General features: G+C 56.8%; 1 protein-coding gene across 4 annotated transcripts in view; it reads left to right on the forward strand.

Moving 5' to 3' along the window:
- CTDP1 (CTD phosphatase subunit 1) overlaps window positions 1-18308 on the forward strand; it is a 56881-nt gene that overhangs the window by 2272 nt on the left and 36301 nt on the right. For all 4 annotated transcript variants that reach the window (XM_045458020.1, XM_045458021.1, XM_045458019.1 and 1 more), the window contains exons 2-7: window positions 8297-8380; window positions 9007-9100; window positions 10343-10471; window positions 13195-13345; window positions 15768-15858; window positions 17634-17800. In XM_045458020.1, the coding sequence (XP_045313976.1) occupies window positions 8297-8380; window positions 9007-9100; window positions 10343-10471; window positions 13195-13345; window positions 15768-15858; window positions 17634-17800 (716 nt within the window). The remainder of the gene's footprint in view (window positions 1-8296; window positions 8381-9006; window positions 9101-10342; window positions 10472-13194; window positions 13346-15767; window positions 15859-17633; window positions 17801-18308) is intronic.

The following is an 18308-nucleotide window of genomic DNA, read 5'->3' on the forward strand; positions in this document are numbered from 1 at the left end:
TGTCTTACTGCCGTGGTTCATCGTAAGGCTCTTTGCGGACCCGATGACAGTGTTGCTCCTGGCGCGCAGGGGTGAGTGGGCACAGGTGAGGCACCAGCACAGCCAGGCTCACCTGCTCGATGTTGTCCTTGTTTTCGTCCTCGCTGGCGTCAGCAGGGTTCGTCCCATCCACGTCCGTGGTTATTCTCAGGCAGCGAACAGTCAGTTCTAGGAACTTAGAAATAGCGCTTCTGGGTGTGCCTGAATTCGTCACTAGATTGTCGTTTTGGCCGATAGTGGGAGGAACGTTTTTGTGCTTGCTGTCAGGTAGAGGTAGGAACCGAATCCTTTCTTCTCAGATAGGGAGGGTGCTGGGGTCCCAAGGGGCTTTGGCACGCCCAGCACACTGCCTTGTCGAGGCTTCACGTTTATATCCTCCTCCCTGCCGCTCTCTCCTTAGGCCACGTTTCATCCAGGGGGTGCCAGTGTGGGGAGGGAAACAGAATGAGAGTACACATCTGTCTTTGTAACTTTCACGTGGATCACAATTATTTTGATTTGAAAACACTAGGACAAGCCGCTGTCAGAAATTCAGTCTGTTAATTGTTACTTTACCTAATGTCCTTCTTTTCGACCTGTCTCCTTTCATGTTCATTGTCATTCACTGGGAGGTGTCGAAGTCTGCAGAGGAAGGTGTGTGAAATACTCAGGGAACAAGTCTGGTGGTGGGGCAGGACCAACATGGGGAGACCGGGGTGGGGTGTGGGGAGGGGGCTATTGCTTTGTAAGACCGGAAGCAGTACGATTGCTGGCATCTGCTTTGAAGACCTTGGTGGCCCTCTGAGGCGCGGACTGGAGACGACGCTGAGATTCTGTGAGTCCTTCCCAGCCTGTTGAGCCCAGCGGTACAGGGGAGCGCTTGCTTTGAAACGCGTTAGAGGAATGGAGTTTTGTCTAATAAATCGTAGTCGACCCACTGGAAGCTCATACAGTTTTGAGAGAATTCTAGAAAGAATTCCTCGCGGAACCTGAGTGGCTGACTCTGGGTTGCCGCGGGCACGGAGAGTGGATAGTCTTCCTATTTTAGTTTCTTCGGATGCTGTGGGTTCTGTCTCTTCCAACCACACGCTCCGTCGCCAGGCCACAGGTGGCCGAGGCTCTGTGAAGTAGCTGTGTCCCCGCTCTGACTTCAGCGTGCGCCCAGCCTGAACGACGGCGGGGTGACGCTGTGGCCACCACCACCGCTCCGCCTCGTCGCCGGCGCCTCCCCCGCTCCTGCGGTATTCGCCATCAAAGCAAGGGTGCTCTTTTGCTTCTTTTTGGACGTGATTCCAGACCTAGAGAGAAGGTGCAAGAATAGTGCCAGGAATTCTCCTCCGGGTGTCACGCGGCTCTCCCACCGGTCGGGACGCTGCCACGGCTGCTCACCCTTCTTCCTCGCACGCGGTATCTTCCTCAAGTTGAGGACGTTGCAGATGTCTCCTCAGAATGACATTTTCTTACCTAACCACGGTGCAGCGGCCAGAATCAGAAATAACATCCATGCCGGGCTATTTTCTGCTCTTTGGATTCCCCTGATGGGCCAGTAATGTCCTTGGAAGCGAAAGAACACGGGTCCTGTGTCAGGCTCAGCCGTCTGAGCTCCTGGATCTCCGGCCTCGAGCGGTTCTCCTGTCTGGTCCTCCGTTTTCTTCTCGTCAGCTGGTGGTTTTGCAGACTGACTCCGTTCCGATCGCCGTGTGCATTTGGGCAGGGCTTGCCTGGGTACCTGTGCGTGTCCCGAGCAGGCCTGTCGGGCGACAGGTAGCCTCGGTCTGTCCCATTCTGGTTTGTTCCGGTGAGATGTTACTAACTTTCCTGTCGTAATCGTTCAGCATCTTGTGAGAGATACTTTGTTACTCCGTAAATATCTTAAGTTCTCTCATCAAATGGCCGCCCATCATTTTTGGCATCTTGAGGACTCTTGTCTGAATTTCCTGTTTTTTACCAGGATTGTCCAGTGGTGATGTTCTCAAGCCTTTCGTCGTTCCTTCTCCATTTCTGGTTGGCTTTCTACTGTAAGAACCCTTCATTTAATAGTTAGACTCTGGGATTCTTGTTTCATTCAATGGGTTGTAGTCCATTACTACCATTTTTTCTCAGTGCTCCGATTGTCCCAGGTTTGGCCAGCGGGAGCCCCTCACGCTGACTCCTCTGGTGAGGCCCTCGGGTCGGCGCGTGGCCGTGTTTTCTGACACAAGTGGTATTTAGGCTCCTGCTCCCCAGCTCTGGAATCACCCCATTCTCCAAGAAATTGTGCTTCCTTTTAATGGAGACTGACATTTGTGAACCGAGATCCGGGCGCACAAGTGACGTTTCGCCCGTCGCGCTTGTGTGCTGAGCTCCGTGTTTAGAGCTTGGCGGAGGGCTGTGAGCCGCCCTGGCCTGTCGCAGGAAGACGGAAGGTGAGACCCAGCCTGCGATAGCGCTGGCTCCGCCAGCAGAGAGTCGGGGTGCCCGGCTTCCTCACACTGTGCTCTTCCTGTGCCCTCGGACCTTCCCATCAGAGCAGACACAAAAGCTGATGCGTGCAAAAATTTCAGGAAGAATTCGATATTTGTGTATTTCGGGAAAAATTACTTCTTTAGGAATCGCGTCGTGATTTTCCTATGGATTTTTTTCAAGGACAGACTAGGAAAGTTAGCATTTACTGGTGACTGACTTGACATTCTGGGGCTGGTCTCCCGGGTGAAGTGTTTTCTCCAGAGGTCACAGCATGCCCCTCCCCGCAGGGTGTGGTGGTGTTGGCTCTTTGTGGGGTCGAGGGTAGAAACAGTAGGGTCACTGCCTGCCTTTCATCCCTCTCGCATCAGTATCTGCAGATGAAATCATGTACCGAAAAAGGGCATTGCTGTTACCTCTTAAAAATACCCTTTCCCTCTCTCTTGGCCATCCGTTACTTTTTTTGAGAATCCTTTTAGCCCTTGTAAAGATGCAGAAGAAGTCCACCGATAATGTTGAGCTCCGCTCTGACCCCGCAAGACAGTTCTGAATGACCTTTTAATTCAGACAGAAAATAGGGTCTCTTTACTCTCCTTTTAATTTAGACGAGATGTTTCCGAGCTGCTGTCCCCTGGGCCACGTGTGAGTGTTGGTGTGGCCGAATGGGAAAGGGGTGGGGGACAGACAGCTCGTTGCCTTGGCCACACGTCTCCGTCCTTTGTGACAGTCACAAGTCGTCATGTGCTGCACTCGGGCACGTGTGCCGTGTGTGCAGTGTGTGTGTGTCCCGTGTGGTCCAGTCCGGTGTGCAGCTCTCCTGCTCTCCTTCCTGGGCTGCAGCAAACTCCAGAAGCTGGTCTTGAGGGGCACACCACCAGCTGGGGTGGCTCAGCGGCCGCACAGGGCATCTTTTTACCTTATCCTTGGTCAGCGTTTGCCGGAAACGTCTCTGCGAAGACACGTGGCTCCTCCCTTGTGTGTGGAGACCGTGTTGTGTTTTTAACCACTTCCCCCTGCTTCGCCTGGTGGGTGTGGCCTCGGCACCCTGTATGGATTTACAAGTGGTCGGTTTCTACTGTCACGTTGCTTGGCTTGGGGGCCGCTTTGCTAGATGCGGCACGTTAGTGTTTTCTGACTTGGGTAGTCTGGGAAGATTGAGGGATGTTTTGTTTTGCCTCAGATGATGGTATACCTCCTCCCCCTGCTGTGTGGACTCACCCGCCTGTGCTGATCCCACGTCTGTGTCAGGTGTAACATGACAGACATTGCCAGGGTGAATTTAGGTGGAGACCTCGTGTCTAAACTTAGTAAATAGGAACATTCTCTGCTCGTATTCACAATAGGGAGCTTTGAGCTTTGAACGCTATGGGTGACTCTTATATCAGAGAGAGGTGTTGAGTTTTGGAACGAAGGCATCTTCTGGGGGGGTAGGTTGATTTGTGAGTCATTCACGTAGCTCTTACACGTGTCACGTGATGACAACGTGTAGTGTCGCCACAGAGGGGGTCCTCATAGAAGCTTTGTGTGGTGTCCGTTTCATGTGCCAGTCGTTGTTCAACGTTAAATATTGTTTTCCGGTCTTTGGGGTCATTCGAGTCATCCCAAGTGCCTTTGAGAGCAGGGCCCCCTGCACCTGCTTCCTGGCTGTCACTGACTGCCTTCTTCTTGGGGGTGGATGGATGCTGCTGAGGCACGTGGCTTGGATGGTCCACCAGGAAGGGCTTCTGAGCTGACACCCCGTGTGCTTATCATCTGCCCTGGGGTTTGCAAGGGCGTATCCTGTGCCCAGTGGGCCCCTCCCTGTCGGTGCCAGTAGCTGCCCCCAGGTTGTGACAGCTGGAGGTGTCTCCAGGCCCAGCTTCCCGTGGGGAGCAAACACAGCAGGTGACTGAGCCCTGATCTGCTCTGTGGAATAAGACAGGCAAAGCTCCTTGCAGCACAGAAAGTTACATGACTTTTAATGTCATCTGTAGAGAGGAGACTTTGTAGAGAAAGGTACACGCTCAGGCCATGTTGCCAAGGGCGTGTGGAATGGTTAGAGTGTGTGCCCCCACCCCCGGGCCCCTTCGTCCCCACCTGCCTCCCGGTTGCCTGCTGGCAGCTAGGCTTTGCCTGGGACTTGGAAACAAGTTGACAGAGCAAGGACTCTGTGTCTCCTGGGCCTTCACGGGATGGCCTGGCGGAGCGCATATGCGCTTCACGCAGTGCGGTGGGAGCTGAGAGGACTTCTGGGAGGAGGTGTGGCTCTGGATATGGGTTCAGATAGAAAGAAGAGGCAGAGGTGGCGAGTGGCAGGCTGGTCTACGCCGAGGGAGCCCCCGTGTCGGGGGGACCTCCGGCAGCACTCGGGGGGCACACCACTGGTGGAGCACGTGGGAGCTGAGTGGCCATGGAGTGGCATGGCGAGGTCCTAGGGATCTGCGGGGTGACAGGAAGGCCGGCTGCCGTGACACTGGCTGTCACACTGGATGGCACGCCTCCCTTAGCCTGGGTCGCTCTGCGCAGGTGACGTGCAAAGCCCCCCGGTGACCGGATGGTGCTGGGGGCACAGGGCCGGGCCGCAGTGCAGGTGCCCAGGGACCAGCCACGTGCTCCTCTCTGCCTCGCTGCGGTGCTCTGCCACAGGGTCCTCTGGAAAGGCCACCAGCAGCCCTCAATCACCAAGTTTGGTGGCCGTGTCCTCGTTCGTTGGTGGTCTGCTGGTACCAGATACGCATTGCATGGTTTGGCGAGTTCTGACAAATGTGTGTGCTTTGGAAAGCACCACCCGTAGTCACGATGTGGACATCTTCGTCCTGGTGTGTGTCTTAATGCTGTCCGGTGTCTCTTCGGGGCGTTTAACACTGATACTCCTTTCCCAGAATGTTCCCTCCCTAGTGTCTGCTGTGGACCCGGCTCCTCAGCCCTTGCGAGCACTGATTTTGTTTTCTGCTACACTTGATCTTAGCCAAAAGGCCGAGAAGCGATGATGATTTTGCTTTTCGATTGGCATTCTTTTTTCCGCCTGTCCCTTAATTGTTGGGGTTCCCCAAAGGCCTGCCATCTGTTTTGTTGGCAGCGGTTAAGCCCTAGCCTGGGAGAAGCAGCCCACGAGACCTGTATTCCGTGGTCCTGTCCACGTCCAGGCACACGTCCACCTGTGTGGGCAGCTGGTGGTGCCTGTGCCTCCCTCGCTCGGTTTTCCAGGCAGACTTGTCCGTTTCGTGCCTGGTCCCTGGCAGGCTCACTCCAAGAACATCTGCGAGTGTCCACGGCGCTCCTGGGTCCCTCGGCTCTCACTTCTCCTGGCATCTCCTGCCCGCACTGGTGCACTTAGAGCTCGTTTGCCCGCCCCGCTCCCGGCACCTTTGCGGCACCACCTGTGGGTCCTCCCTGCTGCTTTCAGGGCTCTGGACCCTTGAACGGTTGGTCTCGAGTCTGCCACTTGCCACGTGCTCTTAGCTTGGGCGATCTGAAGCCAGCTGTGCCTCACCTGTGTGGCTTCGCCTTGGCTCCCCTCTCCATCCCACACCTGCTTCCTCTTGGTTTGTTATGACCCTCCTGTCACCTTGTCCTGGAAGAGGGGCTGTCCTAGAAGCTTCCTTCTACTGGAGGAGAATCAGTCCTCTAGAATTAGCTGCCCATTCAGGACTCCCCTTGAATGTCAGTGACCTGGGCAAGACCAGGATTTCTTAAGGACGCAGAATATCTGATAAATTGGACTGGGTTAAAATTTAAAACCTGATCTTCAAAAACCACTGTTAAGAAAACGCAAAGGCTGACTAACAACTGGAAACACATACCTCACAAAGTGTTTCGACCTGTTTATTGCTCGAGCTGGACAGCAAATGTGTCTTCGGGCTAGTGTTTTAGGAGAGGGTGAAATCTTCCTTTCCCGTTTTTGGGGATTCCTGGAAAAAATACACCCCAAGCCATGAGTTTGCGTAGAGAAACGAGTGAAGTGGGTAAGTGCAGACTGGCTTTTTCATGTCCTGCGTGTCTGCCGTGTCCACAAAGGAGGCCTGGCCAGCAGGTCACACCACACCCGAGACTGGAGTCCTTCTGCTCCTGGTGCCTGGGTGGCCTGCGCCTTCTTACGCGACTGTGGGTCCCCAGAACCTGTAATTAAAACACAGGCAATATCAGCATTTTTAAAACCTACCCCTAGCATTCCAGGGGGCAACCAGCAGCTTTTTGCCAGGGTCCAGAAGGCCCGACAGACCCCCCGGAAAACCCTATCAGCCAACAGTTGACCTACACCTTTGACTTTTGGGAAGGTGCACGGCTGTCCTCTTGCCGGCTCTGCCCGTGTCCTCCCAGACGTGTCGCCTTTCTGGGCCTCTTACTTCCCCGCCTGCACTCGGGAGAGCAGGACAGGCGAGGAAGGGGCCCCGGCAGGACGGAGTCTGAACAGCGGGTCGTCCGCAAGGTGGGCTACCCGGCGGGCAGCTCCGTGGGAGGGAGTGTCCCTCGTGTGGCAGGAGCCGAGCCGGCTGTCCGAGGGAGGGCTGATTCGGGGGTGCCCGCCGTGAGGGCTGGGGTACAAGAGGCCCGGACCGTGGCAGCCGCTTGGTGGGGGTGGGGTGGGGTCTGGATGATGAAGGAAGGGTTCTTCTGCAGGGACGTGAGTGGGGACCGGGTTTGGCGGGACGAGGTGCTGCGGGGCCGGGCAGGTGGGGAAGGCCAGACCCGAGCGCCCGCTCCGGACGCCAGCAGCACAGGGCCTGGTGGTAGAAGGCTGAAGAGACAGCACAGGGCACCCAGAGAAGGTGGGCAGCGAGCGGGGCGGGGGCGGGGGGGGGGGTCCCCGGGGCCTGCCGGCAGGAATATAGAGCCCAAAGACATCTCTGGGCCGGTTGGCGGAGGACTGGGGAGACGGCGGGTTCCAGGTAGAGGTGGCGATGGTGCTGAAGGCGGGAGCGCGCACCCACGGAGAGGGAAAAGGCAGGCGGCAGAGCGTGGCCCTGCCCCGCGCTTGGTTTGCGGCCAAGCCGGCCGCCGGGCTGCGGACACACAGGGGCGTCGGGGCACCGCGTACCCGGTCGTGAGCGGCAGAGGCGGGCAGGAGGGGAAGAAGGAGGCCCTGTGTGGAAGGGGGGTGCCGTCCCTGGCAGCCGTGCGCCCGTGGAGGCCGTTGGGTCCGGAAGCTCTGGGGCCATCTGGGTGGCCATCCGTGCGGCCTTGCTTTGTGAAGAAGCACCCAGGAAGGCCCCGCGTCCCAGATGCTGGCCTGACCACCGCCTGGGTGCCCCCTCCCGGGTCTAGGTAAGGGGCAGGAGACTCCCGTGGTCCCGAGTTCCAGGGCCTCCAGAGCTCTGACCACGCAGCCTTGGGGTTTGTGTGGAAATCGTTGTGTGGGGTGAAAACTAGGAATACTACAGGAGTTCCGTCAGAAAACTTGCGCTGAATCAGAGCCGCTCTGTAGACTGGGAATGCTATTTGGGAGACGACAACCACCGTTGGTTATTTGTTGGTATTCTAGCAAGTTGCTCCTTGCCACGTTAGCGTAGGTTTCCGTGTTTTAAATGGTTTCTCGGAAGCCTGAGAGTGTCAATATTTCACATACCCTAGGCTTTCACGTCGTCCCAAGTCCGTTCTCCCGACAGGACGTGCCTAGTTTTTCGTCTGTCGTGCGTGGGTTCTGGGTCGCCCCGTGGGGACCCGTGGGCGAGAAGCCCTCCTTTCCCGCCCCGGAAGCAGAGCCCCGCCGCGGGGTGAGGCGTGCCGGGTCAGGTGGGGGTCGCTGGGAAGATCAGTACTGAACCCCGGGGGCTGTACACCCTCGGGGCGTGTGGTCAACCAGGGGATTGTGCTTCTCCCCTTCCTGACGTGGGACCGTCTTCTCCTCTGTTTCTAGGGCCGTCCTGGTGCGGTTGGAAGGCTGTAGCCACCCGGTTGTCATGAAAGGCTTGTGTGCCGAGTGTGGCCAAGACCTGACCCAGTAAGTCCTGGCAGCTTGCAGGTGGAAGGCGGCGCCTCTCCGCGTTGGAGGTGGCACGGGCGACCTCAGGCACCCTGCTGTGTCCGGTGACCCGAGGCAGTCTCCCGGGGAGGTGTCCTTTCTGGCTTTATTTCCATAAGTCCCGAAAGCATGGAGCACGTCGGATGCTCACAGGCGTGCTCGGTTTGCTTTCTCCTCCCCGCCGAGCACACTGCACATCCTCCCGGGGCCCCCCGGGCCCCCCCGCCCCACTCCCTGGGCTCCTTCACCACCAGTGCTGTGCGGTCGCGCTCATTGTCTGTGCAGAGCAGCGCGGACTGTCCTGTGTTTGCGTAGGTGAGGGCCTCTGTTGCCGTGTGGCCATCACAGTTCATTTCCAAGAGACCTTCGTGTTTTGTGAGACCTTGGCCTGTTGTCAGACCCCGGATGGCCTCTCAGCAGCTGGCCGCAGAAGGACGTGCTGCGCTGAGCTAGCAGTGAGCCTCACCTGAAGTGTGAATTAAAATCCTACCTTGGAAGCCCCGGGTGCTTTCCGGGCGTGGGTCGTGGGGTCACCCACGGTCCTGCGTGCCTTCTGTGTACAACTCGTTCAGGGTGTTCACGTCTGGCCCTTCTCCCGTGTGCAGGTTGCAGAGTAAGAACGGGCAGCAGCAGGTGCCTCTGTCCACGGCCACAGTGTCCATGGTGCACAGCGTCCCAGAGCTGATGGTGAGCTCCGAGGTGAGTCCTGCCTCTGGCGGGGGCGACGTGTCGGACAGAACATCTCCGGAGAACGGCAAGGAGCATGTGTGGGCCTTGTGCCGTGCAGAGGACGGTTGCAGAAAGTGCCGCGTCTGCGGGCGTCATAGCCGCTGGTGGGACCGGCGGTGTGTGAGCAGCGTGCCGCCCCCCTGCTTCTGTCTGCTTCCCCAGAGGGTCCTGCTTACCGGGGACGCGCTGGCCTCACAGCCTCAGAGCCGGGAGCTCTCCCGGGTGCTGTGGCTCACATGGTCCCCCGGTGCGTGGCCGGAAGCAGTGGGTCTGGGAGGCCGACCGAGGGGAAGGCCGGAAGCTGCCGGAGGCTGCAGTTTGAGGGCTGGGAGCAGGCGGCTGTGCGTCGGACCTGAGCGGGCAGCGCCGGCGGAGCGGACGTGGGGGCAGGGAGGGGACAGGAGAGCACGCCAGTTCGGCCCTCCTGTGGGGCAGTCCCCGAGCATCCCCGTACCCGCGGACCTAGCGCACGAAACCACCCTTACTTCCCCTGCATTTCAGAAGTCACGCAGGCAGTGTGGGTCAGGGGTGTCCTGACCCCCGTTTTCATAGGCCAGGGGTGCAAATGGCGGGTGAGGGAGAGGCACCAGGATGAAGCCCTTGATGGGTTGTGCAGAGACTCGGCTCTTGGTGGGGACCAGTCTCCCGGCTGCCCGTTTATGTAGGTGGTGGGTGAAACTTTTTCAGTCACGATTTGATGAGATTTGTGCTTTTAAAAAAATTTATTGAAGTTCTGGTTGGTTAACACACACCGTAGTGTCGGTCTCAGGAGTAGACTCCGGTGATGCGTCACTCAGGGGCCACACCCGGCGCTCATCCCAGCCCGCACCCTCCTCAGTGCCCGTCACCCACCGGGCCCCTCCCTCACCCACCTCCCCGCCAGCCACCCTCAGTTTGTTCTGTGTGGTTAAGAGTCTGTTGTGGTGTGCCCCCGTCTGTTTTTGTGGACACAACCGGTTTCTTTTCATTTCTTTTTTCGTTGGTTTACACGTTAAGTCACAGGTACGATCACAAATCATAACGTCATCAGAGTTTGGACCCAGTGGACTGGCTGGGGAGGCTGGGGTCTGGGCAGCGTGGCCCCATGTGCTGTGTTAGCATGCAGAGAGCCTCGAAGCACCTCTCCCAGCTTCCTTTGGTTTCTCCTGACAAAATCGAATTTTGTTTTGGATCCAGATGTACTTACCGACTTTCCTTTCTACTTCACTTCAGCAAGCCAAGGAGCTGGGAAGGCAAGACCAGCAGCGGCTACATCGAAACAGAAAGCTGGTACTCATGGTCGACTTGGACCAGACGCTCATCCACACGACGGAACAGCATTGCCAGCAGATGTCAAACAAAGTGAGCGGCCCCAGCAGCTCCTCTCGGCGACGCTTCTTGGGCCAAGGAGGCTGGCTGGGGCGGGAGCCCAGGGCCCATGCTCCCAGGGCCGTTTCCCCTAGCTGGTCCCCACCGGGAGGTGCCGAGGCACGCTCCCACCCTCCGGCGCCTGGTCCACACGTGGTCCCATGAGTCAGGAAGGTTGAGGGTTCGGGGCCTGGAGGACCCAAGGCCCAGCGGTAGACAGTGGGGTGGATGGCAAGGGAGGAGAGGTCCGGGGGGGGACACAAGCCGGCAACACCTCCGGAAGTACCTGGAACACTGGGGGCGGGGGTGCAGGTGGGTACCTGGGCCTGCACTCACGACAGCAGAAAGAGGCTGGGTCCGCTTTGCATAAATCCTTCCGCGAAATTAAATTTCCAGAGAAAGTAAAGGGTCAGGGGCGGAACCCTGTTTGAGTATACGTCGAGCCTCTTCCCACCGTTCGCTCCTTTCCTCTGTGTGGAGCCTGGGGACTTAAATTTCTGGCCCCTCCCCAAGGCATTGAGTCGTGCCCGTTACGGATGGCTGTCTGAAGGCTGGCACCAGCTTCTGCCTCCTTGACTCAGGAGGCCTCACCGGCGTGGACGTGGTCAGTTATTTAAAGTCTTTGTTGGTGGGGTTGATGTGCAGACTGTTGTCGGTGCCTGCAGGTGTCGGTTCCTAGCTGTGGCTGCGCGTGGTGGGAGAGCCTCTGACAGGCCAGCAGCCGGGGATGTGAGACCCCGAGAGCAGCAGGACAGGTCTGCTCACGGTCCCGGGATAGGCGTGTGTCGTGGGGGGGTTCGCTGCAAACTTTTCTCGGAACACACCAGGCCGTTTTAGTTTGGCCTTGTGAATAAATCCAGTGACACAGGCGCGAACGTGGACCATCTCCGCTAGTCCCGTAGGCTGCAGAGTCACTTCTGCCTCCGGACGTTGCTGACGGTGAGGACTGATCTCATACTCGTGAGCGGAGAACTTGTCCTCCAGCAACGTCCTTGTCATTTCAGTTCTGTCTCCCATAAAACAGCGTGTATTTTTTTTAAGTTTATTTATTTTGAGAGAAAGAGAGAGAGAGAGGGAATCCCAAGCAGGCCGCACTGTCAGCACAGAGCCCAACATGGGGTTCAAAGTCACGAACTGTGAGCACATAACCTGAGCCGAAATCAAGAGTCAGACGCTGAAGTGACTGAGCCACCTAGGAGCCCCAGCAGCACGTTTTAGTTGTATTAGCACTTTTTTACTATCGTAACATCTCGTGTCACCATATATTTTTGTGTGCAGCATAAGGTGTTAGTAAATACTCTGCGACTGTTTCATTCATAACAACTCTGCTTAATTATCTTACAGCTGGAGGACTTCAGGGGCGCCTGGGTGGCTTGGTCGGTTGAGCTCCGACTTTGGCTCAGGTCATGATCTCATGGTTTGTGAGTTCAAGCCCCACATTGGACTACTTGCTGTCAGTGCAGAACCTGCTTCAGATCTGTCTCTCCCTCTCTCTCTGCCCCTCCCCTTCTCTCTCTCTTTCTCTGTCTCTCTCTCTCTCTCAAGAAATAAACATTTAAAAAAAAAAGAGTTGGAGAACTTTACGTAAAGCAGTAGTTTCTCCACGTATGTGCTTGTGTGTACGTGGCCATAGCCGGCTCTGGTCTTCATCGTGCCTTTGAAGTCGGCACGTTTAATTCATTTCACAGCAGTTTAAACTCGTCGTAACATGCCTGTTCCTCAGCTTGTGTGATCTACAAGGTGAAGGTTTCCTCCCATCCACGTGGACGGGCCTCAGCTCCGGCTGGCCTCCGTGGCTCCACCCCCACCTGTGCCCACGGGTTACCTGCGGGCCGGCTCTGCCCAGCACTCAGGTGTGCACCCGCACACCTGTTGTGACGTCTAGAAAGATGTGTTTAACTCTTCACTTTGGCGATCTGAACTTGTGTTTTTAAGGACGTTTATATGCACCTGTGGAGGACACGGAATGTGATTTCTAGAATTCCATACTCCAAAATGTTGTAACAGAACAGCTGCTTCATGAAGGGTTTGACCACTTTAGAGCTAGTAAAAAGTTAAGTAAGCCCAGGGTCGCTTACTTTTAGTTTTCAGTGTTTCAGAGTTATCTTACTGAGAAGATTAACAATAAATAGGGATTAAAAGGATCAACGTTTAGTTTCCTAAGGAAAATAAGTTTCTTTGTATGTTAATGACATGTAACTTGTTGGCATTACTAATCTTACTTGTCTACTAAAAGTGGTTTGAAATACTATTTCAGGTTTGGTGTTGTATTTGTAAGTTAGTAAACCCGTATCTTAAAGCAGTCACTGAGCCAGACTAAGTTCCGTGGGACTGTTTGGTTTACTCCCATCAGTACTTGGGGGGGGGGGGGGGGCGGGGGGGATCATGCGTGGATCACCGGAGACCTGTTCTAAGTGATCCGCCGTGGCCGAGCTACTTGGCAAGTGTTAGGGTTTGAGGACACAGTTCCTTGCTTTGCTGTTAACAGACAAAGACCACGGTCCAAACGGTGCGAGGATCTGCTGACACCGCTGAAGCCCGTGGTTGCCGAACGTGGTGACCGTGGCGGTTCATCACAGGCAGCGACGTGGGTGGGTTCGCTGCCGGGACCCTCACTGACCGTGTCTTGGGTGGTTACCGCAGGGGGTGGGGGGCGCAGTCCGGAGGTGCCGTCCAGGCGCCTCATGCCTTCTCACCGGGCACGCCTGTTCTTCCAGGGTATCTTTCACTTCCAGCTGGGCCGCGGCGAGCCGATGCTGCACACACGTGTGCGTCCGCACTGCAGGGAGTTCCTGGAGAAGATCGCCAGGCTGTACGAGCTACACGTCTTCACGTTTGGGAGCCGGCTCTACGCTCACACCATCGCAGGTGGGCGGCTCAGTCCTCGGTCGCGTCGCGTGGGCGTTGTCCCCAGTGGGTTAGGTCTCCCTTCATTTTCAGTGACGTCCTTAAAGACGAGGGGACACACGAAGCTCTCCCAGGCTCCTTTCCAGTCCCCGAGCTAGCTCTTGCCTCCCCAAATGGGCAGGCCACCCCCTCTCTGGTCAGGCGCATGCCGCGGGCTGGTGTGAAGGTTGCCCGGCACTGCAGCTGTGTGGAAACGTCGGAACTTGCTTCGTAAGCCTTCTCAGGGTGTTTTTGTTTCGGTTTGGAAATACCTCTGGAGCCGTGTTGCTTACTGACGCTCTAAGTGCAGGTAAAACGATTGTCTCTTATTTGTAAATGAATGACGTGGTGACTTAGTGTTAACCTGTTGTCTTGGTGCAGCTTAGTGGTTGTGTGCTGGCCGTGCGTGTGCCTCGTGTGTGCGTAGGTGTCCCTGGTGGGGCCCACCAGTGGCCTGTCTGGCTGGGGGCGGAGCCCCGAGCCCGGCCTTCACCCCGCCCAGGGGCAGCTGGGGCCCGGTCCGCCCTGACCGACTGTGGATGTTGGCACCTGCGTTGTAGGTGCTCACAGCTCCTTCGTGGCCAAATAAAGTACTTCCGAACGGAAATATTTTTACGGGTTGGTTTTGGTCTTTGTTGACGGAGAAGTGACTTCCGAATCCTCCTCTACACCTGGCGCCCCGTAGGAGGTTGTTACCACGAGCACATCGGCTGTGTGTGGAAGTTCCTTCCTCGTGCAAGAAGGAACTTTCCTGAGATGTGAACGTGGTGGGACCACTCCGTGGAAGCCTCGTACCAGTGAGCACCAGCACCCCGGGTGGAGGAGCGGTTAGGTCCTCGGGTGCCCCCCCCAGGCTGCCTCCTGGCACGGGACGACTTGCCCTTCCCCTGCGGAGCCTTGGCATCTCTCTGGACCTCCATCAGGAGGACCTGCATGGGGTAGAGAAGATAACACCGGTGTAAATAGAAGGGCCTGGGGGAGGCGTCCCTGGCAGTCCAGAGGATGTTCCCGGGGGCCTCAGCCCTCCAGAGCGAGGCCCGCCTCGGGCCGTCTGCGCCCTCTGCGCCTCATGCGCTTTGTGCCTGAGAGTCCACATCCAGAGACGTGGCAGGAAGTTCCCCTTCCCGTGGTCCAGCGTCCCCGCACGGGCGGGTGCAGAGCCCCTCGGCCGAGCAGCACTGAGTCTGGGGGACCCACAGTCACCGCGTGGCCGCCTCCAGCACGGGTGACGGCACCGCGCACGCAACAGGCCCTGGGAGGAAACCCGTGGCCCGAGGGATGAGTGCCCCACGTGGCTTTGAGGTGGTCGAGCCTTCGGAGGGCAGGACGCTGGCACGGGCAGGCCCTGGGGCCGGGTGGGTGCATTCTGGCACCAGGTGGGTGGTCTTGCTTGTTGGCAGGAGGCTGCTGGGGCCCTGCCGTGGTTTTTCACCAGTTTCCAGCCATGGTTTCTACACCTTCCTCTTCCTGTCACCTTTCGCGTTCTGAAAGTTCTCGCTTTCACGGAGTGTATGTTCTTAGTGTCGTCGGGATACGTCTCTTTTTGTTCGGATAAAACTGTTACGCGTTTGAGGTGCTTTTCCACTTACTGTAGAGATTCCAATAATTCTCTGAGAAGCTTCAGGCTTAGCCACTGAGTGACATCAGTGTTCGTGTGGGACTTAACGTTTTTCTTACTTAGTAAGCATGTACATTTGTAACGTTTCTTCTCTGAGCGAGCGTTGTTTGTTCATAAGCGCACAGATTTAAACCCTTTAAGTGCTATGTGGAAGGCCCTGTGCACGGCGGTGTGGGGCACGCGGTGCAGACAGCAGGGCCCTGGGGCGCACTGGCTTTGATGGGGTGTGTCTGGTGGTCCTGGGGTCCCGGCCGACAGCGAGTTGTGGAGGTGGGCTGCCGTGCCTGCCTTCACAGCGATGAGGGGATACACCCTGAGAGGGTCTCCAGAGGACGCGGCCACATCGCCGGATGGGCACGAAGCCGCCCGGCGCCTGGCTCCCTGCTTCGCAAACGGCCGAAGGTGCGGGGAAGCCGCACGTGGCGGCCCAGCCGGACTCTTCAGTCCCGGCGCCCCACACGCCACAGGACTGTGTTCGCGTGTTTGTCGCCCCGCGCACCGCGAGCATCCCCGGGGCGTGCTGCTGAGCCGTGTTCATCTTCTGTTCTCAGCCAAGTTCCAGGCGGTGTTAGATTCGGTAAACGTTCCACAAACTCATGCCTTTAAACACGGTAAAAGGCACCGCGAGCGAATCACCGTCCTGCCAGGAAAGACGAGGGCGGTGGGTGTCCGTGTGTGACGCTTTGTGTCCCCGCTGCCCTCACAGCACAGTAGGGGCTTCACCACCTGCAGAGCAGGACGTTCGCGGCTCACATGCCTGACCTTCGTTTTGTTTTCTTTCCAAAGGCTTTTTAGACCCTGAGAAGAAGCTTTTTTCTCATCGAATATTATCGAGGGATGAATGTATTGACCCATTTTCTAAAACAGGAAACCTTAGGTACGTACCTGGTTGTGTTCATCTCCGGGGCTCACTGGGAAGTTTGTGGTGGAGAGAGCACCAGACCCGTGATTCTGGGTTTATTCCCCCCATTCCTTCGTCCCCCGCCCCCCGCCCCCCGCCATGGCACTCAGAAAGCCTGCTGTCTTCCCACCACAGCCCTGCCTCCCCCCACTCCCCGAGCATCCAGGCAGGGGTGGGCTCCTGGGGTGGGGCTTGGCTGGGGCCCCAGAAGTCGGGGGTCTGGGGAGGGCAGCTGAGAACAGGGCTGGGACGTGAGGGACGAGGGAGGTGACAAGCCAGGGGATCGGAGCCCTCCCAGGCACCACAGCTTGAGAGGAGGAGGGGCTGGTATTTCCTTAGGGGCTTGCACGCTGCGAGTCCTGCTGGGTTCGTCAGATCTGGAGTCACGTTCCCACCTCTTCCCGGCACCGCCATGGGCCCCTGCCTGTCCCCCCTCTGCTCTTAGAGCGGGCGCTCCCACCCCATCCAAAGGCTCCTGGACATTTCAGGACTTGGCCCATTTCTCCCCAGAAAGATAGCCCCCCCCCCCCCCCATCATGATACGGCATCAGCTGTAGTTTGTTTCCTTGTATGTTGCTTCCTAAGGATACCTGGGCAGTGACAGCGAGGCCTGTGGCCTTCTGCCACCGCTGGGCTTCCTCATGGAGTGTTCCGTGTTTCAGATTCAGGCCCCCCCCCCCCCCCCCCCGCCACCCCAGACCTATTCGAGACCGTAGGAGCCAAGAGGAGAATGAGCACTCCTTTCAGAAACAGCTACTGTGTTTGCTAGTTAGCGTCACACTGATGAAAACAAAGGACGATGAGCGGTGCTGTCCGTGACTGACTCGGGGGGAGGCTGCCTACAGCAGCAGCACTGGGGAAAGGTGGCCCACTCCCTCCCCGGCAGGTGACCGGCACGTGGCTCACGGAGGTGCAGGCAGCAGGGCTCTCTTCCCAGCTTTTATCTCCCTCGTCTAGAGTTACAGGTGCCAGAAAGCATCAACTCTGTCGTTATTTTAGCTGCCGTATATTTTACCCACGGGAAACAGACTCCGAGTAATAATACTTTTGGACACGTGAACGTGCGTACCTGGGTGGCTGTAGCCGTCAGCCACCAGAGAACGGAATGGTGGGAGGCAGTCCCCCCGAGTTTATTTCCAGATCCGAGAACAAATTCACTTTGAATTTGGAGTCCTCCGAGCTTGTCCAAAGCTCAGAATTGTGGACAGAAATAGAATTTAACAAGGCTGTGTGAGGGTACCAGGACCCTTGGTAACGTTTCTGCTGACCCCGCGCATTCTAATCGTATTTTTGGACTCAAAAAGAGACCACGCAGGCGCGCTGCAGGAAACCGTTGTCTCAGATAGCTGGGCTGTAAGGTCACGTCCTCCCGCCTTGATCTGGAAGCCTTTCGCTGTGGAGGGGCAGCAGCACGCTGGCTCGTTAACCTGCGTTTGTAAATGTGTTGGGACGTGGCCGTTTGTGCAGCGTCTGCCGGCTGCCCAGGATGGGGGCACGGCCCCCAGACGCTAACCTCTCTGCGCCGTGGCTCTGCCTTGAGGAACGTCACAGGCGGTGGGGAAGGTGTAGCTGCTGTCCTCTGACTTCACCTGGGAACTTTGAGAGTTTAAATAGGAGCTAAACCAAAGTCCTGCAGTGCGATTTCCGGCTGTCTCTGATGAATCTGTGATCTACTGACTACTAGAAAAGATTATCGTGACTCTGATTATTTTTTGTAAAGTGTGCTAGTTCTGGTGCATTTTTACTTCCAGAAATCTCTTTCCCTGTGGAGACTCGATGGTGTGCATTATCGATGACCGGGAAGATGTCTGGAAGTTTGCCCCCAACCTGATAACCGTGAAGAAATACGTCTACTTCCAGGGCACAGGGGACATCAATGCTCCCTCTGGGTCACGGGAGTCCCAGGCGAGGAGGAGAGGTGGGTGACCTGGTCGGGAGAGGAGTAGCTAGCCCAGACCTCCCTGCGTGTGCCCCGTGTCCCGTCTCTGCCGTGGCTGCTGTCAGTCCGAGATTCACTCTGTCGTCGTCTGTATTTCAGTGGTTGAGACCGACACCCAAACCAATGTTTGGTTTCCACTTGGGTTTTTTTTTTTTTTTTTAATAACACTAACCTAAGTATTTTCGTAATTGAATAAAGGTTAAGGAATTTGCTTAGTTTAGTACATCTGAGACTTGTTATCCTGGTTCTCTTTCTTTTTTTTAAATATTTTCATTTATTTACTTTTGAGAGAGAGGAGAGAGATCGTGAGCAGGGGAGGGGCAAAGAGAGAGAGAGAGATACAGAGAATCCCAAGCAGGCTCCATGCTGTTGGCACAAAGCCCGAAATGGTGCTCGAACCCACAAACTGCGAGATCGTGACCGGAGCCAAAATCAGGAGTTGGATGCGTAACCGACTGACCCCCCCGGATGCCCCATCCTTGTTTCT

This window comes from Leopardus geoffroyi, chromosome D3, assembly GCF_018350155.1.
Source record: "Leopardus geoffroyi isolate Oge1 chromosome D3, O.geoffroyi_Oge1_pat1.0, whole genome shotgun sequence".
In the NCBI taxonomy this organism is placed as follows: domain Eukaryota; kingdom Metazoa; phylum Chordata; class Mammalia; order Carnivora; family Felidae; genus Leopardus; species Leopardus geoffroyi.